This window comes from Pterocles gutturalis, unplaced genomic scaffold (genome assembly GCF_000699245.1).
Source record: "Pterocles gutturalis isolate BGI_N339 unplaced genomic scaffold, ASM69924v1 scaffold3532, whole genome shotgun sequence".
In the NCBI taxonomy this organism is placed as follows: domain Eukaryota; kingdom Metazoa; phylum Chordata; class Aves; order Pterocliformes; family Pteroclidae; genus Pterocles; species Pterocles gutturalis.
This window is the reverse complement of record NW_010110047.1, coordinates 40303-67948: the sequence shown is the minus strand read 5'-3', so window position 1 is coordinate 67948 and position 27646 is coordinate 40303. Positions and strand designations below refer to the sequence as shown.

Sequence of the window (27646 nt, the reverse complement as noted above, 5' to 3'; positions counted from 1 at the left end):
AAGATGGATCTCAAGTGTGCTCTGGAAGAATGTTCAATGGCACTGAACTTATTTCTAAACAACAAGTTCTCTGAAGCCCTGGAACTACTTCGACCATGGTGAGGTCCTATTATTTGCTGAAGTTACTGTACACAGATAGTGTAAACTGTGCTATTTGGTAGCTGAAGATTCATTTAAGGCCTCTGAAGATAGTTTTCCTTTATTCCCTTTTGTCCAGAAGCATTTTTCAGTATCTTCAGGTTTTAGCAGTGTGCTTGTTTCTCCTTAAGACCATCCCAAAACCTATTAATGAAGCGCTGAATTGTTCTGTTTGAGTTTATCATTCAGGCTACCTCATCTTGGGCAGAGGCAAAAAGCAGGGGAGCCAGACCTTATCCAATGTATCTTTGATCAGAGAATTTGTATGATGGACCTGCTTTTGACAAGACAACAAAGCTGGAACAAAAACTTCAGAGTACTCTTTTTGTTGCGTTTTGTATTACATTTGAGCCACAGTAGTGCTTGCCCTTAAAGCTCACCTTTTCTTCTTCTGCCTCTTCCCCTGTTGTCTCTGTTCCACTGAGAAAAAAAAAAAAAAAAACAACAACAACCCTGGCAATGTAGATGTGGGGAACTAAAGAATACGGAAGGGTTTGTAGGATAAACCTAGCTTACCTGTGACTGTGCGGGGAGGCAATCTGGGTGGCTCTTCTTTAGGACTGCGATCTGAATCCTGTTCACTGTTCTTCTCCTGTCTGTGTCTCAAAGATGTGTGTGATGTTGAGGGATGTGGCCGGGAGAGGGATCTGTGGCTTGTGTTAGTAGAGCAAGGCAAAGTTCTTGCTCTGCAGTTTTGTGATAGTAAGACTGGATTAAGAGTCACGAGGTGGTGTTGTTAGGCTGGTAGTATGGACAGGTGGAAGCACACTGCTAAATGAAATGTTGGGAAGATGACACAGCTATCAAATGTTTTCTTTTAGTGATAGGGGGAGCTAAAGTGCACCTTTTTCAAATTAGTTGTACTTACCCAAGCTCTCTTCTCTGAGCTTTGTGCACTATTTGTAATAGAGCAATGCTTTGACCCACCTGTGCTTGCGTATGGATAGTATTGCAAAATACTAAGTTATACATGCAAAGATTGTCCATGTATGTGTTACTAAATACACACACACATATTACCCAAGTGTTTTTTGTATGATTCATGTATATTTCATATATTTCATTTTGCATTTTAATACCAAAAACCTTGTTTCATGCGATAGTGTTTTTATGGACAGTGAAGTGTTTGGTTTAGTTGATGTTTGCTACGAATTAAGAAAATATCCTTAACTCTGTGGTTTTGATGCTTTGTGTTCCTGGCAGCTAATAGCCTCTCAGTTTATTATATAGCATATTCGGCTAATCTGCAAAGGAGGACCTAGCCTAGCAAGAAAACAAAAGATCACCTTTAAAAAAAAGAAAATGCCCAGTCATTTTACTGAAAAATAATACAGTAGCAGAGAGGCTGCCAGAGGAATATGAAGTCTTCATTTTCTTGAACCTTTTGAAAGTTGGTTAGACAAAATATGAGTTCTTCTGAGATTACTTTGGCAATAGTACTGCTGCAGCTGGTAGGTTTGACTACATGACCTCCAGTAGCCACTTTCTGACAACTTTTTTTTTTTTTTTAATTGTGTAATTCTGTTGTGAAAGCCAGTCTGGTTCAGTGCAGAATTTTATGCAGGACTGAGCGTGTGTGTACTGGCTTTTCTATGACAAATGCAGATTTTTGTATCTTTGGATTAAGTAGTAATGTTAAAAGGATGTCCTTGCTTCTTGTGTTAAGGGAATGCAGGCGAGCATTTATGTCAAAGCTTCATTAGCTAAATTAAATAGATACACCAACAGACTATAAATGGGATATAATAATTAATTGCAAATGTTTGTGTAACCCAGTTTGGCTATTTTCTGGAACTTGCTGCAACAGTATCCTGTGGAAGCAGGCAGGCAGTACCTAGTGAAAGATGATACTTACTAGGTTATGTTCGCATGTCCATTACTTTCCTGCTTTATTCTGTCTTTTCACAAATTAATGCAAATGTCTCAGTATTTAATTTTGTGTTGTAATTTAAACTTTTGCTTAAATGCACAAGATATGTATGTTTGCCCTAGGTCTAAAGATAGTATGTACCATGCCCTTGGGTACAGCACTATTTTAGTTATGCAAGCTGCTATGACCTTTGAACAGCAGGATATACAGATGGGAATTTCTACAATGAAGGAAGCTTTGCAAACCTGCCAAAGGTAAGCCCAAGGAATGAACATTTATGAGGTGCTTAATGCACTAAGTGTTCTTTGTAAGATATCCAAACTGTCTGTACGCTTTCAAAGCAGGCTATTGTCAGTATGATAGTGATCCGAATTTGGAAAGGTGGAGTAAGTCTCACTATCCAATTATTATTGTTAAGGATATGTTTCCTCGAATCACGGAAACAACAGGCTTGTTGAGTCTGGGCATATATGGCCTCTAAAGTTAGTTAAACTGCTAGTTGGCTATGGAGACCTGCACGCAAGCTGACACTACGTGACTGAACTGCCTCACATATTTCAACCTGTGACTTTTTGGTTTCCATAGTGATCAACAATTTAAAAGCTCCATATTTTGAATTTTCCCTTTTATAACAAAAATACTATTTTTTTAAAGTTGTTTTCAAAAGTGGACCCAATAGTCTAAAGGATTAAACATGTACTGAGGTTTCTTCTGAAACCAAAGCAATTTTTAAATTATTTTTACGAATGTGTGTAGCTTACCTTAAAATTAAAGGACTATTTTTCCCATCAGGAATGATCTGAACTTTTGCTTCTGGTCTTGTTTGGAACAACAGTGTAACATATTAGAATATAGAAGTTAGTTGTGAACTTTATTTTTTTTAATTAAAAAATCTTAGAAAATGGGTTGTCAAAGCCAAAGTGCTTAACAAGCCTCTGACAAAACCAGAAATGATTGCTTTATTCTACTGTACTGATTCTTCATCATACTATTTACACCATAATTTATCATGAATGGTCTCCAAATAGATTGCCTCCAAATGTTGTTAGTTTAGACACTTAGCGTCACCTTAGCAATACTCCTTAGCAATGACAAACAAAAGACAAGGAAATGGGACAAAATTACCAGATGCTACCTGAAGAAAATAAAGGGTCAGCAGTTTCTGCCTCTTTTCCAGGTGTGCTGTTGATTCACACTTTTGTCTGAACTATGTTTATTATGTCTGAAAATTAGGTGCCTCTTTGTACTTCAGGTAGTTTCAATAAGAGCCTCCATCTCTGCAGGATACAAACTTTCATACATAAGGGCTCTGGTCTAGTCAGTCACAAAACTCATAAAAATGCAAGATAAAGGCAATCAAACACTCAAACTGCCAGAACTCCATGTACCTTAGTTGACCTTTTTTTTTAATATGAATTATGTTAACCTGTAATGTCATAATCTTGTGAGGATCCTGCACTTTTCAGTGTGCAGAATAGTGTAAACAAGCAATAAGCTAGTACTCCGTACTTATAATTAGTGACTTCTTGGCTTACAAAGTACATTCCTTTTCTGAATGTAGAATTGTTTCTTTAGCTTCTTAGAATCATTGAATGGTTTGGGTTGGAAGGGACTTTAGAGATCATCTAGTTACGTCCCCCCTGCCATGGGCAGGGACACCTCCCGCTAGACCAGGTTGCTCAAAGCCTCATCCAGCCTGGCCTTGAACACCCCCAGGGATGGGGCATCCACAACTTCCCTGGGCAACCTGTTCCTGTGCCTCACCACCCTCACAGTGAAAAATTTCTTCCTAATATCTGGTCTAAACTGGCCCTCTTCCAGTTTAAAACTATTAGCCCTCGTTCGTTATAAAGCTGAGTTTGTAAATAGTAACAAATTCATTTTTTGGAATGCTGTACTAAAATAAACTGGTAATTTATAACATGGACAGTTGACATCTGTTGAAAGGAAAATATGTGACTGTTCTGGCATCATGTCTGGCATAAACTGCCATAAAATACTGTAATATTGATGTTTTCATTTATGTTGAAAACAGAGCTCCTTTTGATTTTTCATTCTGAGTGCAAGTTTAAGAAATGGGAAAAAGTAATTAATAAAACTTTAAAGTCCAGTTCAAGTGGCTTGCTCAGCATTAGAGAGACCTCTGCAGCTAGTGGGTGGAAGTGGGGTGGAAGCTACCGTACACTTAAAGTACATTAAATGCATGCTTGGGACATCAGTCAAGGTTGGATAGGCTTCTAAGCCCAGCTGCATACCAGTGGCCATGATTATACTACTCAAAGAGCTGCAGCTATTGGCAAATCATCACTTCAGTAAGAATGTCTATAAATTGTGGTTGGAAATAGTTAAGAATTACAAATAAATAAGTTCAAGTTTGTGTTGTGATGTTGCTCATGCTCTGTGGGTTTCTTCCACATACAACTGATCTAGATTCAGGAAAAGGAGCACAGTGGTGGAATCCTTGTCCAATCTAGTTTCTAAACAGCCAGTGGATCAGTTGAGTGAAGGTAAGTGGTTTATAACACAATTAAAATAACAAAGTTAAAAAAATCTCAAAAACTCCCTGCCAACATGTACAATACGCTTAACTCTGTAACTTGACTAGTGTGTTACAGTAAAATACAAAAAACCCCAAACAAACCACATGTATGGTGGGGTTTTTAAAATTTGAACACAAAGCTTCTCAAAATTAGGGATTCAACCTAATGTTTTGTGGCTCCAAGCATGTGTGAATTCAGAAAGGAATGCCTTTCACAACACATTATAGGATTGAAGAGAGATTTCTTTTTTTTTTTTTTTTTTTTTTTTTTTTTTACAGTGAAACACATGCCAAATTTCTCACCACAATATTAGTTTTGAGAAAGATTTTTTTTTTTTTTTTTTTTTTTTTTTTTTTTTTTTTTTTTAATTCAAGACAGCTTCCAAAAAGTTTAGGAATCATTGATGGTGTGAAATAAGTCCTTATCATTAGTTGCATTGGAATCTGAACATATTAACAAGTTTTGTGCTTGTCTGTTTTGCCTTAAGGTGTTTTGGGAAATGGTATCAGTACATTGTTCATGGCTGCGAAAATGCTGATCTCCTATTTCTGATTCGGGCAGAGTCAAGTATGCATTTTTTTCTAACCTGACACGAAAGAATCCTCTTTAATACTGGACACATCAAACTCACCACGTCTGCACTATACATACAGCAGCCTTGTGCATGTGGCTGGCCTTGCAGCATGGGTGCAGAGTAACTTGTGTTATGTGTGTTAAGTCAAATGTACTTTAGTGCTGCATGAGGACAGGAAGTCCACCCAGGGCTTTCTGTCTATGGAGCATGACTTGGTGAAAACCTGTTCATAATGTCTTATTGGACTTGGGAAAAGCCTGAGCCACAGTGAGTGTTACCGTTCATCTGTAAAAGTTTTTTCTAAGATGTGGAAGGAGGGTTGAAAGAACTAGTTGCTGTACGCTGATATTTAAACTTAGGATAAATGGAAAGTACAGGAGATCGTCCATCAGAATGACAAGTAGCTTTTGCCCTAGGCTGAAGTCAGCTCTGGCAAGATCAAAGCTTTTGTCTGAGAAGTGAAACAGAAGACTTCTATTGCAATTTGTGTGTTACAGCTATTATTCAGCAGTTATCAAAACAGGAACAGCAGAATCTTGCTTTTTAATTTTTTTTTTCTTTTTTTTTCTTTTCTTTTCTTGGAAGCATTTTATTTGTTCCATTGACCCCAGGAAAAGAATATTGACAGTAACTTTGCTGACAGTAAATAACTTTCTTTCTTACATAGAGGAAATGCACGCTGAAATCTGCTATGCTGAATGCTTACTGCAGAAAGCAGCTCTCACCTTCGTACAGGTAAATAGTTTATTTTGTATATCTGTGTAGCAGTTTAGTGGAAAGATATTAGTACTTGTAAAACATTGTTCCCACAATACATATGGTATTTAGAAACTAAGCTTTTTCCTAGTGAATGAGTGTTATTTCATGACAGTGATTCAAATTATGGTATGTGTTGTGCCACCCAGCAAAATCCTTTGTTTTTATGAATAACCAAAGATGTTATTGATATCAAAGAGCCAAAAACCTGAGGTATATTGCAGTCTTATACAGAAAGTATGTTTAAATGACTTGCATTGCATCTGACAGTGTCCAGCACTTGTTTAAAAAGAGGTTAAAGTACAAAGAAATGTCTAGTTGGAAAGCGCAAGTCTTTTTTTTGCACAGAAAGGATACAATGTTTACCAGCTAGCAAAATTTCAACTGGTACAAACTTGTCTCCAATGTATTATCACTCTCCATGCTCTTTTGACATGGAGTCAGGAACAATGTAGTAATGAATGATTATAAAATGAGCATGCCTTAGCATTGCTGAGGTAATCATTCAGCTCACAGGAAGCTCTACTGTTTAATACTGTCCAGTGCTTCTTGTTTAGCTTGTGGTTCAGGGACATCATGCTAAAGTGTTTAAAAATTCTATTTGAAATTTGGTTCAAATAACAGGAATTGTTAGTCATACTTTTTTTTACGTATGCGAGTGTTTTACAAATGTTTAATGAATGTATTTTAGATAATCCCTTCAGATATAAATTATGAGGAAGAAGCTAGGCACAGAGATATTAAGATCAGGTGGACCTAAAAAGTTAACTTGGCAAAGCCTTATAAACCACTTAATAGAGTGCTTTGGCCAGAAGTGTCAGGAAATATTATTAATGGATTGCCAGTCTTTCCTGTAACTGACTTGCTCCTTTACTAACCAAATGGAAGCAACCTTCTTTTTTGTTTTGCGGGTGGGGTTTTTTAAGCATGAAGAGAATTTTTAAACAGTTTTTGAAGGAGGTGAGTTTAGGACTGTATTAAATTAAAAAAAGCGTAGCAGGATACTTTTCTCTAAAGCAGCACCTTGCTATCTATCATGTCAGAGATCCATTGCTGTTGACTGTAATACCTTGTTCTGATAGTTGCTGTCATGCCCTATGTTTTTGACCTTTCACTAACCTTGATTCATCTGAGGATGATAGTGGTAATGAAAATGTATCCATTCAGAAGAGGTAGCAATACATAGAGGTAGTACATACTTGTACTAAAACATGGGTTTGAGTGTTCAGTCTTGCAGACAAAACAATTGAGGTCTTTTGAAATGTTGACCATTTTATGGAAGCCGGAATTTCCTTTGTTTGATGATTCTGAGGCTTTTTTTTTTTTTCCACGTCATATATGCTGCCCCTGGATATTTAAATGTGCATTTCCAAAATGCCTGCACAGGTTCCCCTTCTATGTGAATTCTAAGAGAAAAAATTCTGTCCTGTTGAACTGCTAACAGTCTTGCTTTTGCTTTTCAGGAATTTATGATGGCTAGTACATTGTGGCTTTACTTTGATTTCTCTAGAAGTTAATAAACGCGTGTTGGGTAGTACAAATGGTTACAGTTGATCAGCAATGGAAATTCATTTGTTCAGGGATTCTTTGGTTTGCCTTCTGCTGGGTCCTGGGCTTGCTTGTGAATCAGCATTTCAAAACTTCCTAAAAAGTTCCTACAGCACCATCTAGTGGAGAGCTTTTTTGTTTCATTTATATGCATTGGAAATTCTGTTGAAAGCAGCTCTTTGACTTTTTTTCATCCCCCTCTTAAGTTTTCAAATTTGTAACATGCACCAGAGAAATATTTCATCAACAACTTAAAGCAAGTGCTAACTTCAGTCTTAGAGATGAGTCTAATAACTGAAAAACATTATTAATATTTCCAGTGACTAAGTTATAAATAAATTTAAGTGTATGTGGAAGATCTATGTATGTGTTACATGTAGTAGCTGAATGCACATTTTTGTACAATTAAACTTTTTCTTCCAGGATGAAAATATGATCAACTTTATCAAAGGTGGCCTCAAAATTAGGACAAGTTACCAAATATACAAGTAAGCCATTAGAAAACACTTAGGTTAAATGCTCATACAAGCAGGTGCAGTTGCATTAATGCCTCCAAAATAATAAAAAAAAGATATAGCAATCATAATTATTATACTTCATATGATTTCTAAATCGTGTTTCCCCTTCCCTCCTTTGTTTTTTGTGCATCAAAAGAGAATGTCATCAGGTGCTACAGATGACTCAGGGGAACAAGAGCAAAAATGAAACTTATTATCAGTTTGAAGGAGGAGTAAAACTTGGAATCGGAGCATTCAACTTGGTATGACTTCTTCAGACTACAAGAAAGGCCATTGGGATAATTCTGTAGGATTCTTTCTTTGCACTCACAGTACTGTAATCCTGTTTTAAAAATTACGCATTTGTAAAATGGAGATCCAGGCTTTGAAGGTTTTATGCAATATGAGAACAGCAGTGGCTTTTTGCATGCATGCTTTCTAGGATCTTTCTACTAATTTCTTATTAATCATGTTTAATTCTCTTGGACTATTTGTGCATGCATTTCTGAAAAGGAAAAGCAGCTATAGCTACCTGTGTGTAGGAGGAATTTTTAAGATGCTTATCTTGTTGGTTACAGGATACCTGGAGTGACTGCTTTTATTCTAAGACCCCCATGTATGCCATTCTTTTGCTTCAGTGGCATACTGTTGATTGGCAAAGATAATTACAAATTCAGAAGAACAAGCAGTAGTTTACTGAGTTTGTGCAAAAGAAAACTGAGTACATGCACAAGTGTTTTCCTTTACAATTTACTACAGTTCTCTTTTCACATCTGTTGTTGCAATGGTGAGAGTTGATTTCTGCTGGTATGTTAATTTCTGTGTCATTCCAGACTGGAGCTGGCCAGTTCTGAGTATGGTGAGAACTCAAGTCTATTTGCATCTGTCAGTCTTTAAAAACCAAGGAACTGGTGGATGTCTGTGTTCACAAGTGCTCTGACCTTTCCTATTTGCAGGAACCTTAACAGAAAGTCTCTGCTGGGCAGAATGTATTAGGGTGAATGGAACTTTTGAACACTGGCCTTCCAATAGACCTTCTTGTAATGCGGCTTGAAAAGGTCGTTGCGATCTTTATAACTGTTATGTTGTGTAGGGTGTGGAGGATGCAGTTACAACGGGAACAAAAAGTCGATGTAATAGAGGGCTAACAGATGATAACAATTCCTAGTATTTCGAAAACAAGTATGCTTGCTGGTCTGCTAATTCAGTACTCCCACAGTAGGAACGAGTAGAACTTTTGTGATAACATTGTGTCATTTGGTTGGGAGTAAAAGAAGTTGACAATTGTAGATTGTAAGGACTATCAAGATAGATAATGTTTTCATTCCAAGTGATGCACAATTTTCAAACAGTTCTGATCAGCTGAAAACAGAAAAATCTGCCATTATCTGAAGAAGCACAGCTGTACTCTGTCATGTTTTTTCCATGCCGGATGATTGTCAAGAGTCCAAGTTTCTCTGAAGCAGCAGACTGATTGTATATTGTTGATCATGCATGTCTATTTTCGAGTTCTTTTGTGGTTTACTTTTTCACTAATGTGTAATGGCATTTAACATAGTAGCTGGCATTTTTGGCTCAAGTTTATAGTGGTTTCAATTTTTTTTTAAATGTATGTAAGTTTTTATTTATCTTATTTTTGATTGAAATGTATTTCAGATGCTGTCACTTTTACCAGGAAGGATCCTCCGACTTTTAGAATTTATTGGATTTTCTGGCAATAGGGTATTGGATCTAATATTTGTTTTTTCAAATTAGTATTTTCATAAATAAAGACTGGATGAATTTAAAATAATATATTTCACACTATAAGTATAACAATCTTCTTTGTTTATTAGTATTTTAGCATTGTTATAAAGATGAGAAGTGGGCTAGATGATGCAGGTGTAAAAGCACATATGGTGATACCCTGATCTTGAACAACTGTGGGAAATGACCCATCTGCTTCAGAGGGGGTTTTCACATGGCAATTTCCTTTAATTTTGCTGATCCTTAAGGAAGGGATATCGGCTTTCTTTTCTAGACTATGCAGTCAGAAATTAATGTTCCTCATACCAGTAACTGAGAGGAGAGACACAGTTCTGCATTTTTCCATGCGTAATCCCAGCCCATTTCTTTGGGAGAAGGAATTTCTGAATATCATGTGTCACTGTGGAATCTCAGTGCATCTTTTTCTCATGGTTGAGGAAAGTAAATTTTTTGGTTTTGAAAATCTAGCCCTTTTTTATAAATATCTTAACAGCCCTTTAAAACACTTTTTGCTACCCATAAGAAATAAAAAAAAAAAACAAAAAACAAACCAAACCTAAAACAAACCAAAGAAAGCAACCCACGGAATTATACATAACTAGACTTCAAGTTATTAATTGAAGAGTCACCATATGGTCTTATTCCTGTTAGTTTGTCCACAAATATGGTTCTGCTTATGTAAAATTAGACTTCAGTATAGAGACCTGTTCATTCTGTTTCTTCCTATGAAAGACCTGGTTCATGCCGAAGCTCTTCCATAAGACACATTTTTGCCCTGACTGAAAAGGCAGTAAAAGCTGAAAGGAAAAGAACAAACAATTTTGGAGTATCTCCACACTTGTTTGCATGGTGCTTGAATTCTCTACCTCATCAAGTTGCTATGCAATAAAACTCTTGTTGAGTTGATATTTGTTTTGAAGCAAACCTGTTAAAATCTGATACATTTCTGCAGAGCCACAGCTTGTCTCAACAATCCCTCAAGCAGTCAAGCTGTCATGTAATGGGCATACACTGGAAAGGACGGGAAGAAGTTTCATGTGTTCAGAGCTGAAAAACTGTCCGTGAATCTGGATTTCTTTTCTCAGTGCAGACAAATTCCATTGTAGCTTCTGGAAATGGTGTCTAGAAGTTGGTGTGTCAGCAGAGCCAATATTGTGATCGGACCCTCAAAAGAGTGGCTGACTTGATGGAAGAGAATTGAGGATAACCAGGGATTTCTGTGAAGGAAGACTCTTGGTGACAAGTAGCACTGGGGCAGTTGAGAGAGGTTCTCACTGAACTTGATTTAAGGATGTTGTTCCGAAAGGCTGATAGCCAGAAAATAGTGGGGAAGGGATATAGACCTGTGTGTCTGCATGGTCTGTGTGGTGTTCCCATTTCACCAGAGCACTGAAATACATGGGTAATTTTCTTCAGCGTTACCTTAGTCTCCTTGCTGAGTGCTGTCAGCTGTGGCAGAACTGTTTTGGTTGAAGGTTGTGTTGGATCTGAGATAACAAAGTGCTGAATTAAGAAATACTTATGTCTGAAAGGAAAACTGGATTTGGGGGAGCCAGAAACTATTGATAGTAACTCTGTATACTGATAGTTAATTCTGCATGTGTTTGTGATGTTTCTTAGGAGTTGGGCCTCTGTCAACTACGGGAAGGCGCATCTGGCAGCAGTTTGAGGGCCATTCTGTGTACTTTCACCCTGTTGGTTTATCATACTTACGTCTCCTTAATCCTTGGTGAGACCCATTGTGTAGCTGTTCAGTCATGCTACACATTATGATAGATACTGTGATTTTTTTGAACTGAATTTCAAAACTGTGGCCAATTAGCTTTGTAGCAGGAGATGGCTGTATACTTAATTATGATCTGAAGCTCATATCTCTGACTGACAAAGCTTATGTCTGCAGAAACAGTGGGGGTAGATACCATTATACCAACATCTTGCTCCTTTTGCAGGGCTGTCTCAACAAGCAACAGCAAAATATCACAAAACATGTTTAAGTTCAGACAAGTCCTTGCCTGTAAATTAACATCAGAGATTGTGAAAACTCTCCAGAAGGAAGTGTGTACTCCCAAACAATTTACTTGGAAGTTCAAACATGTCTGGAATTAATTGCTTTTGCTACGTTGGGCTAAAAGTCAACATTAATTCTGTATGCATCTTTGATATCGATTTTCACATTCTTTAGTTCGGAAGTATTTTAGTCCTTGTACCTCAGGCTCATCAGGAAATTAAGGAGAACTTCATTTATTTCAGTATCACCTGTACTTCATTAGTGAGCTCAAAATTAGGGAAGGAGGCAGCTGAGGAATGTTTTCCTAACTTGCTGAAGCAATTAAAGGGTTTTAAAAATGTAACTATTGTCTATAATGGATCAGTTTAAAGAATATTCTGTTTCTACTGACAGACATTTACTATCTTAAAAGCACTTAGTACTTTCAGGACAATAATTTATTTCTACAGAAACACAATATGATGAAATAATTCTGCTTTTACCTTAAAGCAGTCGTCCGTTAATTGATTTAAGCCATAATATGATTTGGAAACCAAAATCTTAATCTAATGAAACTTATTTTTTTTAAGTACATTGAGGTTGTTTTGTTACGTTTTCTAGGTACAGGGGAAGGCAATCTTCAAGAAGCAGACAGCCTACTCGAACCCTACCTCCAGAAATTTCCAAATGTGTGTATACTCAATAAGTTTTATAACAGCAATGTTCTTCCCTAAGCTCAAAATAGTAACTGGGTATTTTTGTCATCTCCTTTCAAGGGTTCCATTATTCTGTTTTATGCTGCCAGAATAGATATCCTGAAAGGAAATTTTGAAAAGGTAAATACTTTTTTTTTTTTGTTAAGGTTTTGTTCAGTGTTCAATTTGGGGAAAGAATATCTAATTCATCTAAATAACTTACTTTAGTTGGACTGAAAATTATACTCTTATCCCTGTTCATGTTCAGTGTCAATATTGATTCAAGCTCTCTCTCTCTCTTTAATGAGTCTGAAACAGAAGTTTATCTCATTTTACTAGCCAGGTGTTCTCCACTTGGGTGCTAGGAAAGAATTTGCTCTGTAATTAGACATGTCTTTCATGTGGAGCTGTAATTGAGCCAATTTTCATCATTCTAACTTAACTAAACCATAGGCGCAGTTGAGGTTCCAAGAATGCATAGCAGCCCAGCAAGAGTGGAAACAGATTCATCATCTCTGTTACTGGGAACTGATGTGGTGCTACACCTTCCAGCAGAACTGGCTTCAAGCATATCGGTATGCAGACCTGCTCAGCAAAGAGAGCAGGTGGTCTAAGGTAAATGGGCAGGTGGACATTGTTGTTATATACCAGTAGCCTCTCCACAGTTACATTTGCATTTCAATTAGTGTAATAAGTGGAATTTTTGCTTTCTTCTGAAACCCATAAGCAAAGGCACAATGGCACCAAAATGGTAAGTGTAACTGGGTGGATAAGGAGGAATTTTTATTTCACGTTGTGAATCACCAGAGCCGTAACTGCCAATGCTTCACCTTCTCTAAAAACAGAGGTACTTAGAGTTGCGAGAAAGAAGACTGAGAGGAAGACTGTTAGCTTGCATCTCAAGTCAGGTTTTAACACTCACTAATAAAACTTGCCTGAAGAAACTGTGTTTGTTAGTTAATTATAAACAGATGAGAGCAGGCCTACTCAGCAGATGCTTTGCAACCTGTAATGAGTAGGTTGCTGGAGACAGGGTCTCATGAGAAAGGTTGGCGTATCTACCTTTTCCTTGTAAAAATGTTTCCCAAAGTATAAAGCAAGTACAATGTTGCAAATAGTTTTTGTTACATCATTTTTGTCTGTTCCTTTCCAGATTACTGTTTTATTATACTTTGTGGAAAAGGGGATACATTAAATTCTTGACAAAAGAGGAGGAGAATAGTATATTCAACATGAACTGCAAATGTCTTGAACAGTATTATGGATGTTTCCTTTTTTTCTCTGCAAAGTCCAGTTATTGAACTTTCCTTGAATCAGTAGTTGGATACGCATGTCTGTAGATGTAACAGATCACATAATGACATTAATGGACTTTAGAATAGTTATGTCATTTAATCTCATCTCTTTATCAGTGATTTGCAATAAATTGTCTTGTTCTTTGCGGGAGACATTTTTAGCATTCTAACTTATTTAGAATATTAGTAAATATGTTGAAAATAAAATTGTAGCATAAATTATGTAACAAAGGAAATGCTGAACCTCTGTAGTTCCACCCAGCTGAGAATTACAGGAGACACTTCGCTGCAGCAAGTGGGGTGTGAGATTTGAGTCTTTAGTGTATTAACTGAACACAGCAAATTAGATGTGGTAATATGTTGCTATTTCTTTTTGAAATAGGCAATATATGTATTCCAGAAGGCAGCAATTCTATGTATGCTTCCAGAGGATGATTTGAAAAGGACTGGTGAGGACATTGTATCTTTATTCAGGTAAACATTTATAAAGCAACTAGATGTGCAGTCTTTTTCCCCCATATAAAAGTTTTTGACTTGAGTATCTTTGTCTTGCGTGACTTACTTCCTACTTATAACCATCAACTTCTCGGTTTTTCTCTTTGCTTTTAGCATCAGATTATTTAAAATGCTGCTTTTATCAGCAAACATACATCCAGCAACTGTGGTCTAAGTGGTGTGAAACAATTAAACATGTTGTACTTCAGAGGAGAACAGCAAATATTGCGGATTATAATAGGGTGAAATGAAAATTACATAAAGCAACTTCTATTTTCCATTTTCTCTACTTGTAGACAGGTGGATGGTCTAAAACAGAGAATTGCAGGAAAATCTGTCCCAACTGAGAAGTTTGCAGTAAGGAAAGCTCGACGCTATGGAAATGCACAACCAGTGAAGCTGATATTACCTGCCTTGGTATTTATGCTTGCTTTCCTTTTGTCCTTTTCAAATAGAAAAGAAATAAGTATAATTCATCATACAGTGAAAGAATAATATTATCAGGTAGTATTTGTCTGCATTTAAAAATTATTTTGTAAAAGATTTATTGAATTCATGCAGTGGGATTTTTGTGAAATGTACTAGAGGCTGGATCATGCTATGAACTACTAACAGTCCAAAACCAGAGACAGATTTTTCATGTGAAAGTTCAGACAAACACGGAATGATTTTTGTTGCCACATGAGGCTCAAAGTCACCTTTCTGCTAGAAACCTGCATGGGTTTCTAGAATATGTGTTTGTGTTCTTTACTTTGGCAGGATTTCAGTCCTTGTCCTCCACACTCATTAGGGGGCTAAAGAGTGCTTCAGCACTTTCTGTTCTTCTGGTGAAAATGAAGAGTGGTCAGGCTTTTTTCCTTATATTGAGTTTGAGTAAAACATGCAGAAGTTAATGGTGCCTTACTAATGCTATTCTAATTTCCCATGCTTTTAACTTCAGAAGGCATTAGTAGTGCTTAGTGTCTTTTTCTGTGCAAGCAATAATAGTTCGCATATGTGTATGCTAAAATTTTTGTATGTGGAAAATATAGCAACCACTGAAGATGAAAACCATAATTTGAGAAGGAATTCCTTATGTTAAAGCTTATTGATATAGAAAGAGGAGCCCAAAGAAAATTAATCTGTCAGTTTTAAAATTTATTGTATACTCAATTATCTATAAAGACCTAAGTAATAAAGTTGTCCTGGGCTTGTATAGCACAGTGCTCTTTGCTAGTGAATATGTATCTTTGGTCTTGCTGTCAAATCCAGTATCTTTTAACTCAGCGAATTTTTCTGTCATGGGTTAAGCAAAAATAAACGTAGTGTATGGTATTTTTGCAGTAAGCATAAATTAGATACACCTATAGAAATGAAATGAATCTAGCATAACTGGTTGATAGTGTCAGTAACACTGTTTCAGACTTTGTTAGAACAAGGTTCTTTTTCCCTCTGGAAACCCACATAGTTAAAGCACAAATATAAGCAGAAACATTTCGACAATGTATTGTATCAGCTTCAGAATTGACATCAGGCTTCATATCTCAGGGGTGTAAAAATTCATATGTGGTAGAACAAATGATACTCTTGTGTTTGAGTAACACAAGACTGAGTAAAGATTTCAGCAAAGTTTCATATGGGTTAGCATTATCTCTATACCTGTGTTCTCTCATTCTCTTTATGTGTTACAATGTTGTGGTTTTGTGTGGTGGGTTTGTCTGGTAGCAGGGAAGGGGCCACAGCAATGGCTCCTGTCAGTAGCTGCTAAAGGTTTCCCTGGACTCCAGCTCTGCTGGCAGCAAGGGAGGGGCTGCAGTGGTGGCTCCTGTAAGTGACTGCTAAGGGTTCACCCCTACCCCTGGCTCCAAGGGTTTAGTAACCGGGAGGGGGAGTGGGGGAAGGAGTACCACCGATCTAGCCCCCGTGAGAAACAACTGGAAGTTTCCCCAGCTTCAGGCTGGACCCACCCCAGGCCAGGGCTGAGCCAATCGGTGCCTCTGTGAATGACATATTGAAGAGGGGGCACGGAACAACGGGGGTTGGTGTGGCCCTGGGCAGGGACCGGCTCAGGCGGACAAGCCTGGCTGCCCAGCCGCCTGCTCAGCTTCTGCAAACTGACCTGCTGTAGCCCAAGCCTCCGCCATGGCTCGCCCAAGAGTCAGTTTCCTCGGGAGCCCGTGAAGACCTGTGCTGGAGAGAGCAGTGAGATTTTGAGAGGAAGGACCACACGACACTCCAGTCAGAGAAGGGAAGCAAGAAGGAGAGAAACGCCCCTGGAATTTCCCCTGCAGCGTGGTGAAGATTCACGGTGACGCACGGTTTGTCCCTTGGTGCAGCCCATGAGAAGATGCAGCCGTGGAGGACCCCATGCAGGAATTATGGAGAAGCCCACGCTGGAGCCAGGCAGTTGTTGGGGCACTGTGGCTCCATGTGGAAAAGGACTCACACTGGAGCACTTTTTAAGAAGGACTCTCCCGTGAGAAGGGACCCCATGTTGCAGCCGGGAAAGACTGTGAGGAGCCCTCCCCTGAGGAGGAAGGAGCGGCAAACTGACTGCACCACCCACTCCCTGTCCCCCTGCACCGCCAGGAGGAGAAGGTCCAGAATAAAGCCTTTGGGCTTTGGGAAAGAAGGGAAGGGTGGAGGAGAAGTGCCTTTTTAAGATGTGGTTTCTCTTTCTCAGTATCTTGCTTCTTGTTGTAAATGGTTAATAAATGTAATTGGTCTTTTTTGTTCTTCACAAGTCATGTGGGTTTCTTGCCCGTGACCCTAAGTGGTAAGTGAAACCCTCCCTGTCCCTGCCTCAGCCCACCAGGTGTTTAACAAAGGACTATCCCTGTGGCCTTTCTAAACCATGACATACAATGGGATAATATTTAATGCATTGAAACAAGCATATTGCCTACAGTTGTACAGAGGCATCTGGAAGCTTTGTGCCAGGATGTGCCTAGATTTTTTTTTTTTAAATAAGATTTTGAAGAAATTGTATTGGAAGCCTGTGTTGGATGTGTGTACTAGAACCACATTTTTATCTAGAAAGTTTTATCTACTTCCACTGTTGCTCCATATGGAAGGGAACAGCCTATAGACTGTAGCATAACACAAATTTATCTGGAATCCTGTAGGAAGCAACTACTTTAAGTTGCTCTAGTTTGTATGGTGGAGGCTCCAAGTTGAACCTAAAATACCCGGTTTTGCTGATGTGTTACATGGGTGATGGTAAATTATCATGGGTAAAATCTGTTCCATTTAGTTTTTAACAATCTACAAAAATACATTATAGAATACGTTAAAAAGGTGTCAAAACATTAAAAACTTAGAAACCAAGGTTAACTTTGCCCACACACATTGAATGTCATTTTTGATATTTTTAGATACTCTTATGCGACTTTATTATTAAGGCAAATGTGATTGTCTTTGTAAACTTGCATGTAACTGACAGAATGTCCAGTACTCTTTGTGGGTGGTTATTTGAAATTGTGCAGATACTTTTATTTGTGGGCTTCTCAACCTTTTGCTTTGAAACCTTTCATGTTGTTTAAAGCAAGTTTTTGTAAGCAGTATTTTTATGTGCTCAAAATGTTCCATAGCAGCCTTCCAAGGGACACTCTTTAGTTAGATATTTATGCAATTCCTTGAGTTTGTCTTGTTTATTTTCTTTGTCAGGAAATGATGTATGTCTGGAATGGCTTTGCAATTGTGGGCAAAAGAGCAGACCTCACTGAAAACTTACTTGTAACAATTGAAAAAGAAGAAGCTGCTTTAGAAAATGAAACGGGTAAGTGATCAGTTAAGCTGGTAGGAAATGCTAGCATTTCCCTTTGCTTCTGTCTACTGATGTTCTGTGAGGTAATTGTTGACACAGGCAATGTACTATTAAATCTGAGTGTGGAAATTTTGAAGCCACATGGAAGTTAGCGGTGGTTCTTCAGTATGCCCTTTATCTGGCTTGCTTAATGCTGCAGGAGTATACAGAGCACTCAAGGATACGAGGTGATTAGTTAAAGAACTTAAATGAATTCTACTGAGACATTCCAGTCTCTGAGAGTGTTCTTAGAGCTTAATCCGCTAGTTTCTTCAATGACTGAAAAATACTTTTTCTAAACCAATTTGCACCACACTTTAACTTTACTACAGAGGGCACATAGTGAGCAGAATATGGCTATGTATAAAGGAAATAGTGAAGTGCTATGCATGAGTCATAAGTTTTCCTGGCAAATAAAACGTTTGCTAGATGTAAATAAAACATATTTTCAACAAATAAACTTTGACTGTGGATTTAGATCTTGATGTATTTGAAGCTTAGATGTCCGGGATAATGTTTAGAGAATCAGTCTGTAACTTATTCTTAAAGGAACTTCTGTTCCATTATTACAACAGGTTTACTGCAGAAGTACCTGGCTTTATCAGATTTTATGAGGAGGCTGTTGTTATCTGTCATGTGGACTTCTTGGTAGACCTCTCTTTTGAGTTATTGTAGAATGAATAAATATCTTTTCACATATGAAACTTTTTTTAGTGGTAATTCACTAAAATAATTTATATTTAACCCAGATTTTAATAATACTTATCAATAATTTAGTTAAAATTAGTTTTGCCACATTATTAAAACATTAATTATTAAATGTAAAAGTACATCTAATTATGATTTACATGCAAACTGAGGTGATGCATCAGAAGTCATACAAAGACATCCAAGAAATGCATAGTGGTAAAATCTGGATGGTATAATAAGCTAAATAGGAGTAACTCACAAGGCCAAGACTGAATTGGGTCCCTTAATTTTTTGTATACTATTCTTCCTACTTCTACAGAATCAGTAGTGTGCCTTGTAAATCTTAAGTGTTTCTCGTTTTTTTGTTGTCTTACTAAAACCAAAATGGAGCAGTGTATAAGACATCTGCAAATAATGTTCTCATGAGTTCTGCATGTAGTGTTCTGTCAGAAGCTGTTGGGAATCTGGTGCTGTATCATGCAGAGGTTTGTGCTAATCAGTTCTAAAAGTGAAGTAAGTTTCCTGTCAACTTCCTTGTGCATAGGTGCAAAAGGTACCAAAAGAAAAGGAACAGAGATAAAACCAGTATGTTTTTCTTATGGAAATATGTGTTTTACAAATAGGACGTAATCTGGAAGCACATTTGGTTTTTATGCTTTCTGTATCTTTTTTAGTAATAACTGCAATCAAATGTAATTTTATTCTGGCGTTTGCATCTGTGAGCCTGATTTGCTTTTAAAGATATGGGCTCAGACAAGATAAAGACTCTGATTACCAGAATTGCTGCTGAATAGAGGCCCAAAGAAAGTGATTAAGGCTATTAGCAGAGTGTGGGAAGGATCCACTATTATTTTAAGAGACAGCTGTCAGTACTAGGCAGCTTTAAAGGACTGCTAAGGTGCTGTAGAAAAGTGTGTTAATTATACACAAAGATCATTTAGGGATTGAGACTTCTTAGAGCTGTTGATACTTCATTCTCTTCACATCAACAGGCACAGCAAGGAATCTATCAAGGATTGAAAGTGGTTTTGTGTTGTATAGAGCTGAAAATAGAGATGGTAGAAGGAACAGATGAAAGGCATTGAGAATGATTTTTTTTTCAGGATTTCTGGAAATCTTATTTTTCCACAGTTGTGTCATCTCCAAGATATAAAAAAGGAATTTGTAACTTCAAGCAAAATGAATTTCTGTGCTTATCTTGCATGTTTTGTAACCCTGGTATTGTTATTTCCTCTGGAATAGGAGACTGCAGGAAGATGGTTTTCCCACATCTATTGCAAGGTTGTCTGTATTACATTGGCCTGTGCATTTACTGTCATTTACTGTCAGTGTTTTGGCATAATAGCTTTTCTTTCTGTGGGAAATACCAGGGGCATACTAGTTGAAGTTGCTGAAGACTGGCAAGCTTTTACTGACATCAGTGCTTGTCCCCAGTAATTTCAATGAAGGAGGCCTTTTAGGAGACAGTCACGTGAATCCAATACCTCAGCCTAGCAAAACAGGCTAGAGGGAATTCAAAATACTCACCACCGTGCTTCTACCTGTCACTAAAAGCACAGTCTGTCAGTTATTATCTATCAAGACTTTCTGGGTTTAAATACAGGCAGAAATAAGCCCGAATGGCAAAGCACTTCACTGAGTCCTAAGATGCTTTAGTCTTGTATGTTTCAGAACTGTTTATGTACAATTTTTTTGGCAGACTATTAAGAAAAAAATTAACATGACCTTAGAGAGCTGGTAATTAGTTGTAAACAACATGGTCTGAAGGGAGGGTATTTTGCTTCCTGAATGGTTACTGTATGTGCCACCATCTGTCTGTCCATATGTGTTTTTTTTCCTACACCCAGCAAATGCTGTAAACCAAGGCAACAAAAAAGGACCACACTTGTTAAAGTTACAGTTCTGAACCATTTCACAAAAGCTCTTTCATCTGATATTTTTAGTCCTATTGAACATAAAACTTTCTTAAACTTCCCATGGTTTCCACTTTCACACTGCTAGTGAAGCTTTTTAATCGTCAGAGATTATGGGAATACTAATAAACATGTTATCTTGAATTTGTGCTGCCAAGTAATGCTTCCTAAAGTTCTGCAGGACATAGTCCTAATGTATTCTTGTGCTTTTCACATTACTGGTGCTACTAGAGGTCTGCCGATGCTCTGCAACAGGGGAAACTATTAAGAAACTGTACTGCGAGGGAAGTTTCAGTCTCACTGGAGGCTTTGCTTTCTGGTTTAGATGTTACAAGTACAGAAATCTTCAACTGATGCCAGTATATGCCTGCTTTACACTGACTTCCAGATACAGAAGACTGAAGAATATCTGGATGTTTTAATTTCTTCTTATTTCTTCTTAGCCTGTATCTTTTAAAGAAAAATATGTTGCGTGCACATCTTCTTTAGTAGACAGTTGTTAAAATTATGCCTTAAGGGTATGTATGTTTTGAGGTATAAAATCTGAGAAGGAAGGTCCTGCATCTGAATACATAGTCCCTGCTAAAAATCTAAGTTTCCTTTTCATGATATCTTCAAATTGTTTGATGTCTCTCACTTTTACTTTTAGATCACAATGAATACTATATAGATGATGTGTGCATGTTGCAGCTACTGAAGGGCCTCTGTCTGAAACACTTGGGAAGACTCATGCAAGCTGAACTGTGTTTCAGTAAAGTAATTCAAAGGTAAAAATAACATAAATAGACTTTTTACCTTTCTATTTTGTAGCTTTTGCTGAAATTTATGATACTCCTGTAGAAGCTGTCATATTAGAATTTTGAATAATTAAACTTCAGCATGTTGTTACGGAGCTGGAATTTAAATACCTCCAAAAGTAGTTGGAGAACCACAATACTTTGCTAGTATTTTTCTATAGCAATTTAACGTTATACAGTTTTACATAAATGTGATGTTTTAGGCCAAATAAATCAAACTGATGGGTAATGCGTTTATCTAAATACATTCGGAGTTAGTATTTTTGTATTTGCAGAACTATCAATATAAGTAAATAAAATACACATGGATTTCCTGGTGTGGTTTTTTCTCCCCCCCCCCTCCCCACCCAGGATTTTGTGCTTCAGTAGTTAATGCTTCTCTATGTAGATGAGAAACTGTTGTTGTTACTTGTTTCAGCTGGAAACTTGGATTTGTTTTGTTACAGATTTATCAAATACTTTAAATGTCAGATCTATATCTAATGTAATAACTTTTCTGTGTATAACATTAAGTTATGTACTGATTGTAGTTGTAAATGTTTTAGAATTTTTAGAGTAATTAGACTGAAAAAGCAGTTTGGACCCATGCAATTTTTCTAACAAATAGTTTAGAAAAAATAATATTTAAGGAGAATTTGTTACATATAATTCTGTTGTTTGTTATCCTTTTTGTTGCCATCTTGCCTTCTCTTGCGATTTCTAAGATCCCAAGTGAGTTTAGTCAAGCACTTTGCAAGTTATAGGGCAGTGGGTTTGGATTGGTTACAAGTTAAAAGAATGCTGTTTCTGAAAACCTTGCTCCAAAGGTAGTTGACACAGTGGAGGCTTTTAGAGCTGAGACATCTAAAAAATCTTTGGACAACACTTCTTCATAAAGCAGATGTTTTGCATGAGAAGAAGGAGAAATTTTCTGGTAAATTAAATATCCACATTTTGGTCAGCTTTACTCTCTACATTTGTGGGCTCCTACAGTACATTAAGGCTGTTTATTATTAAGACTTGTAAGCAGTCTCCTTGCTTGAAGACACACTTTCTGTGCACCAGGGCTTGTCTTGGTGGATGAGAAGTGCTGCTACCAAAATGTTGAGAGCTTTTTCAGGGCTTTTTGCGAACTTTTCCGTTCTGCAATATTGGTTGATGTTATTCTATCCAAATAAGAATCAAAGAGTTGATTATAAAAGACACAGGAAAGGCTAAAGATATGAGATGCCTTCTTCACCTCATTTTGTAGTGGCAAGATCAATCTTCAGGAGTTCCAGATTCATGAAACCTGTGGGAAAGTCTGGAACAAGCAAGAATTGCTGTTGATGGGTGGAGGAGGATCAGGTTAGGAAAAGTATGAACAGACCAGACATGCATATGTCCATGGCAACTGAACATACCTAAGTACATGGGACATGGGCACATATCTGTGAGTGCTGAGAGATCATGGGCATCATGATAAACCCCAAGTTGACCATGAGCCAGCTGTGTTCCTTTGCAACAAAGGCAGACAGCTGTATCCTGCATTACATTAGGAAAAGTGTCATTAGCAAGTTGAGGGTGGTGATTCTTCCTCCCCTCTCAGCTGTGGTGAGGCCACATCTGGAGTACTGTGTCTAGTCCTGGACTCACTGGTACAAGGGAGACATGGGTGTACTGAAGCAAGTCTTAACAAAGGGCCACAAAGATGGTCAAAGGATTGAAGCATCTGTCATGTGAGAAGAAGCTCAGAGAGATGGGAGTGTTCAGCCTGCAGAAGTCCTGAAAGGGTTAGCTGAAGGGAGTGTGTTTTTTTTTTTAGAAAAGCAACAAACAAACAAAAAACCCAACAAAAACCAACCAAACAAAAAAAGAGCCAAACAGTGGTGCCTAGTGACAGAACAAGAAGTAATGGGCACAAACGGAAATACAGGTAATACTGGGGTTTTTTTGTGCTGTCAAGTTGGTCAAACTCTGGCACAGGTTACCCAGAGAGACTGTGGAGTCTCCATCCTTGGAGATATTTGAAACCTACGTGGACACTGTACTGGACAGGTTGCTGCTGTTTACCTTGCTTTGAGCAGGGGCTTGGACTTATATGATCTCCAGAGATTCCTTCCAGCCACAGTGATTATGAGGATTTCTTGTATTGAGGAAAAGTTGAATTTTCTTACTTCTCTGCTGATTTGTTCAGGCAAGCTGGGGTAAGGGCATCTCAATTCTGTGTGTGATAAAGAAGTATTTGTATAACACTACCTAACCTAATGGATGTTTTTTTTATGTCAAATCATTTTTTTGTATGGTTGGGGTTTTTTTTAACTGTAAGTTGCACAATAGGCTCTCAGTCTTGGAACTGTACTCATGGTGGCTTGGGTAACACGCCATAATATGAATAGGAAGTAGGAAGAAATGAATTTTTGCTTCTAGAAGGTAATGTTGGCAGTATTTTATGTCCACTCTTTACAGGTATAGTTAACATGCACAGAGTTAACCAGTAAAAAAGGTTCCAGAGTGTTTTCTCTGGAGGAAAGCTTGTAATTAACCACTTCCGTCTTTTTCTTGTTTTCTAGTGAGAAGCAAATAAAATACGACAGTTATTTGGTGCCGTTCACCCTGTATGAGTTGGGTCTTCTGTACAAACAGCAAGATGAGAGAGAAAAAGCAATAAGATATATAGAAATTGCAAAGTGAGTTAATTTTTTCTTATTTTTATCAGCTTTTAGATTATAAGAATAACTGCAACTGCAGCAATGAAGGCATGTGTTTTTTCTTCGTGCCCCATTGTAAAATACAAGTAATTAAAAATCTGTGTTCTTCACTTGGAAAAGTTGTCTGATATAGTTGAATTTTACAGTTTCAAGAAACTCTGTTCTTCAGAAACAGTGGAGTAAACGGTATCAAACCAGAGAGAGTATGAAGGGAAAATGTCTCCTTTTCATTTAGGCTTCAGAGATGCTGAGTCTCCACTGCATGCGTGGGATGGAGCTGGAGAGTCTAGAGAAAGGATCTGCCTGACCTCTGTCCCAGAGAACAGCTGGGGGGCTTACATCCGCTGCAGTAAAGGTGTTAGTGGGAGTAGGTTAAAAGCCAATACACTACCACCTTGCTTTTTCCTTTCACATGTGTTGCAGAAGAGCTGTGGAGAGATAAATTTACTGTAGAGCAGCATGTTTGCTTCATCTGTAGATTGTTGTGGGGGTAGAATTTGCCTCTTGTGCATACAGAGAGGTATACCAATCATGCAGTAGTGTTACAAATGTGAGTTTTTAAAAACCTTTTATAGAAATGTAGTAGTTGTTTGCCTTGTTTGTTTGGATTACATAATGTCATTTCCCTGTGTTTCATTACCCTGCTGAGCTGTGTTTTGAAGCTGAACATACACTTTCAGCTAATAGCCTTTCTTCTCTGTAGTCTTTTAGCTGGTCTTTTCATATCAAACTTCAGTAATTGGGAGGACTGTAGAAAGGATCAAAATAAGTGAAAGAGATGCTAAGACATGGATTCAATTTATCAGGACACTTTATTGTTAGTACTGGTATAAGTCTCTGCCCGGTTTGTGGATGTAGCACTAAATGTCTCACAACTCATTTGTGTGTCAGCCTCTGTTTCCTGTTGAATGAATGAACTCTATTAACTTTGGTACTTCGGTGCATGTATAAAGTAGAAACAATCCAGGCCAAAAATGTTTTTCTTAAATTAACTTTGTTGTTCGCAGAAACAACTACAAAGAATACTCTATGGAGTCCAGGTTGCACTTCAGAATTCATGCAGCACTTGACAGCTTGAAGGTGTCGCCTGCTTCAACACCTTGAATGAGGAGAGATGCTTTTCATGCATGCAATAGACTACACAATCTTTTTGCAATCTTTTTTTAATAATGGAAAAGAAACAACCTAATGATTGTTTTCTGTCATCTCTGATTTGATGTATGTCATTCCTTTAGACTGTTCTTTTTCTGTATAGTGCATTTACTATATCTACTTGATGCTGTAAAGAAGACCTTATATTTTGTTTGATAGGAATAATTTACTATTTGACTTGAATGGGGGATATTTTTAAAGAAGTTGATGGTGCAATAAAGTTTACTGCAAACACTTTATTTTTTTATATGAAAACAGATGCTGGTTGTGCAGTAAAACTGCTGATAATTTGTGCACTTTGTGAAGGTTTGATATTTTGCAGTCTGCTTGAGACCTTTTTCCCTCTGGAACAAAAATGTAATATCTGCAGATAACCTTTACCCACATTTGGCATACCATATTCTGAAATCTGTGTTCCAGAGGAAAAAAAATCATAATATTTGACTTAATTTCATTTTGGGAACAAAGTGAACCTGTCTGAAGTGCAATATTTTTACACTGTCAGATAAAGTTAAGTAGGGCTACAGGTATAATGTCTTTGCAGGTATAATGTCTTTGGAGATCTGTTTCCCTCAAAGTGGTTTCAGGTGATATTTTCCAGTCATAGAAAAGCGAGGCTACTAGAGACATTAAGAGATCACGTATTCTGTATCCTTGCCCTAAAGCAGAATCAAAAGTCTTACGCCATTCCTGACAGATACTTCTTTAACTTATTCCTTTTTTAAAAAAACTTACACTGAGAAAGATTTTGTAACTTATGCAGGATGCCTTTCCCAGTGGGAAAAGACTGGAAATTTTTTCCTGATCTCTGCCCCAAATAATTCTTGACACAACCAAAAGTGATTTCTTCCATCCTTTCCTGTCGTGGATTTGGAGACAGGATTGTTCTTTCCCTTTTCTGAAGCAGTCTTTTAATATGTGAAGACTGATCCCCTTGTTGCTATTCTCAAAATACCATCCAAACCAAAATAAATAAAAATTTGCAGAATTTATTTTCCTAAAAATAGGAATAACTCATGTTAATGCAAGTTGATTGTGCATGAAAGAGTAAATCCACTTTTAAACATGGAGTTAAGAAAATGTGCATATTCTAATCACAACTTCTTAGTTTCTACCAAAAATGTGTGGTAAAATTGAGATAAATTTATAAGTGCATGTAGTTTTTCTTTTCACATTACTATGTGAACAGCGATATCAATTTGAGTTTTGCAATTCATTATATATGCAGATTCTGCTAGCTGTCTGTTCTTGAATAAAAATCAAGTATATTCTTATTTTTAAGTATACACCCATAACTATTCTTTCACTAATTATTGTAAAACTATTTCCATATTTTATTAGTGCTAGTATATTTACTTCTGCACAGTAAATTCATAGTAGCTATGTTCCTGTATGTGATTCTCTGCCCTTAACTCCCACCCAAGAAAAAACAGAACAAAGGAAATAGGTGAAAAATGTGTCTTCAGTAGATGAGTAAGTTTCTAATTAAACCATCAATATAATTTAAATGCTGTAGTTATTCTTCTCAGGTGATGGAGAGCAAAGCTTTCTTCTATGACTTTATAAATGAGTTATTTAAATGCATATAAATCTGTAATACAGTGGCATACTTTACAGGTGAAGTAAGAGTTTAAAAATATTAGCTAAATAAACATAATGGGTCTTTCAAAGTGGAAACCTAATCCAAAGGCTGTTGTCTTCGCTACTTTGGATTTGTGCCTATTGTAAATGCATAACTAAATTATTGTGTAAAATTATACACATGTAGGTTTGAAGCTTAGATACCTGAGACACTGAATCACTGATAAATTGCAGCATGCTTATTTAAAAATATATTCTACTGACTCTAGCTAAAGTACAAAAGATATTTGTCTCTGTCAACAGAGATTACCGCATGCTACCAACTGACTTCTCTAATTACTTTGCCCATTGATGCATACGTGATTATAAGCTGTAGCAACAATAAAATTATGTATATTATATTTTCAGACAATACTTTTAATACCTCTTTTGATATTTACATGTTCAGTTTAGCATTATTTTGGTTTGACCTGATTATTGGATTGTAGCAATCAAATGGGACGACTTCATTTTTTCATGAAAGGTGCTGAAAACAATTGCTGGTAAAACTTTTATAATTTGTGTTTCAAATAGTAATTCATTCTACAGAAGAGTTAGAACTGGGACTACAGACTCTCAGGATGGAGAATGAAGTAGTCTCTGATCTCGTTTTTGTGGGGAATGTCTTACAGTTCATATTTTAAGGATGATTTGGGACAGAGATCAAAATTAACAAAAAGTAAACAATGAGCTTTGTTAGAAGCTGATTTTTTGAAAGTTTAGCACAAAGTGTCATTTAGCAGTGTACTTTTTTTCATGGATAATGAAACGGAATGCAGAGAGAGTAAAAAAGAACTTTGTTTTCTTCAGTTCAGCCTTCCAAAGTCAATATTAACGCCCTGTGTATGTTACAGTTTGTCTCTTTTGGGATCAGCCTTTT

At 37.1% G+C, this 27646-nt stretch overlaps 1 protein-coding gene across 1 annotated transcript; it reads left to right on the top strand.

Annotated features, from left to right (window-relative positions):
• On the top strand, positions 1-25332 carry TTC39B (tetratricopeptide repeat domain 39B). Its single transcript, XM_010073177.1, has 17 exons — positions 1-98; positions 2131-2262; positions 4439-4515; positions 5790-5857; positions 7850-7914; positions 8081-8186; positions 9580-9645; positions 11290-11398; positions 12278-12345; positions 12433-12492; positions 12805-12966; positions 14029-14120; positions 14438-14558; positions 17787-17898; positions 21178-21295; positions 23857-23973; positions 25002-25332. The coding sequence occupies exons 1-17, from the start codon at positions 4-6 to the stop codon at positions 25096-25098; spliced, it is 1665 nt and encodes a 554-aa protein (XP_010071479.1). The 5' UTR covers positions 1-3; the 3' UTR covers positions 25099-25332.
• The last annotated feature ends 2314 nt before the right edge of the window (positions 25333-27646 follow it).

Coding starts and splice junctions, on each gene's coding strand:
- TTC39B (XM_010073177.1), top strand. CDS start 4: ATGGATCTCAAGTGTGCTCTGGAAGAATGTTCAATGGCACTGAACTTA. Junction 8,187..9,579: donor GAATCGGAGCATTCAACTTG/GTATGACTTCTT, acceptor AATGTATTTCAG/ATGCTGTCACTTTTACCAGG. Junction 9,646..11,289: donor TTGGATTTTCTGGCAATAGG/GTATTGGATCTA, acceptor GATGTTTCTTAG/GAGTTGGGCCTCTGTCAACT.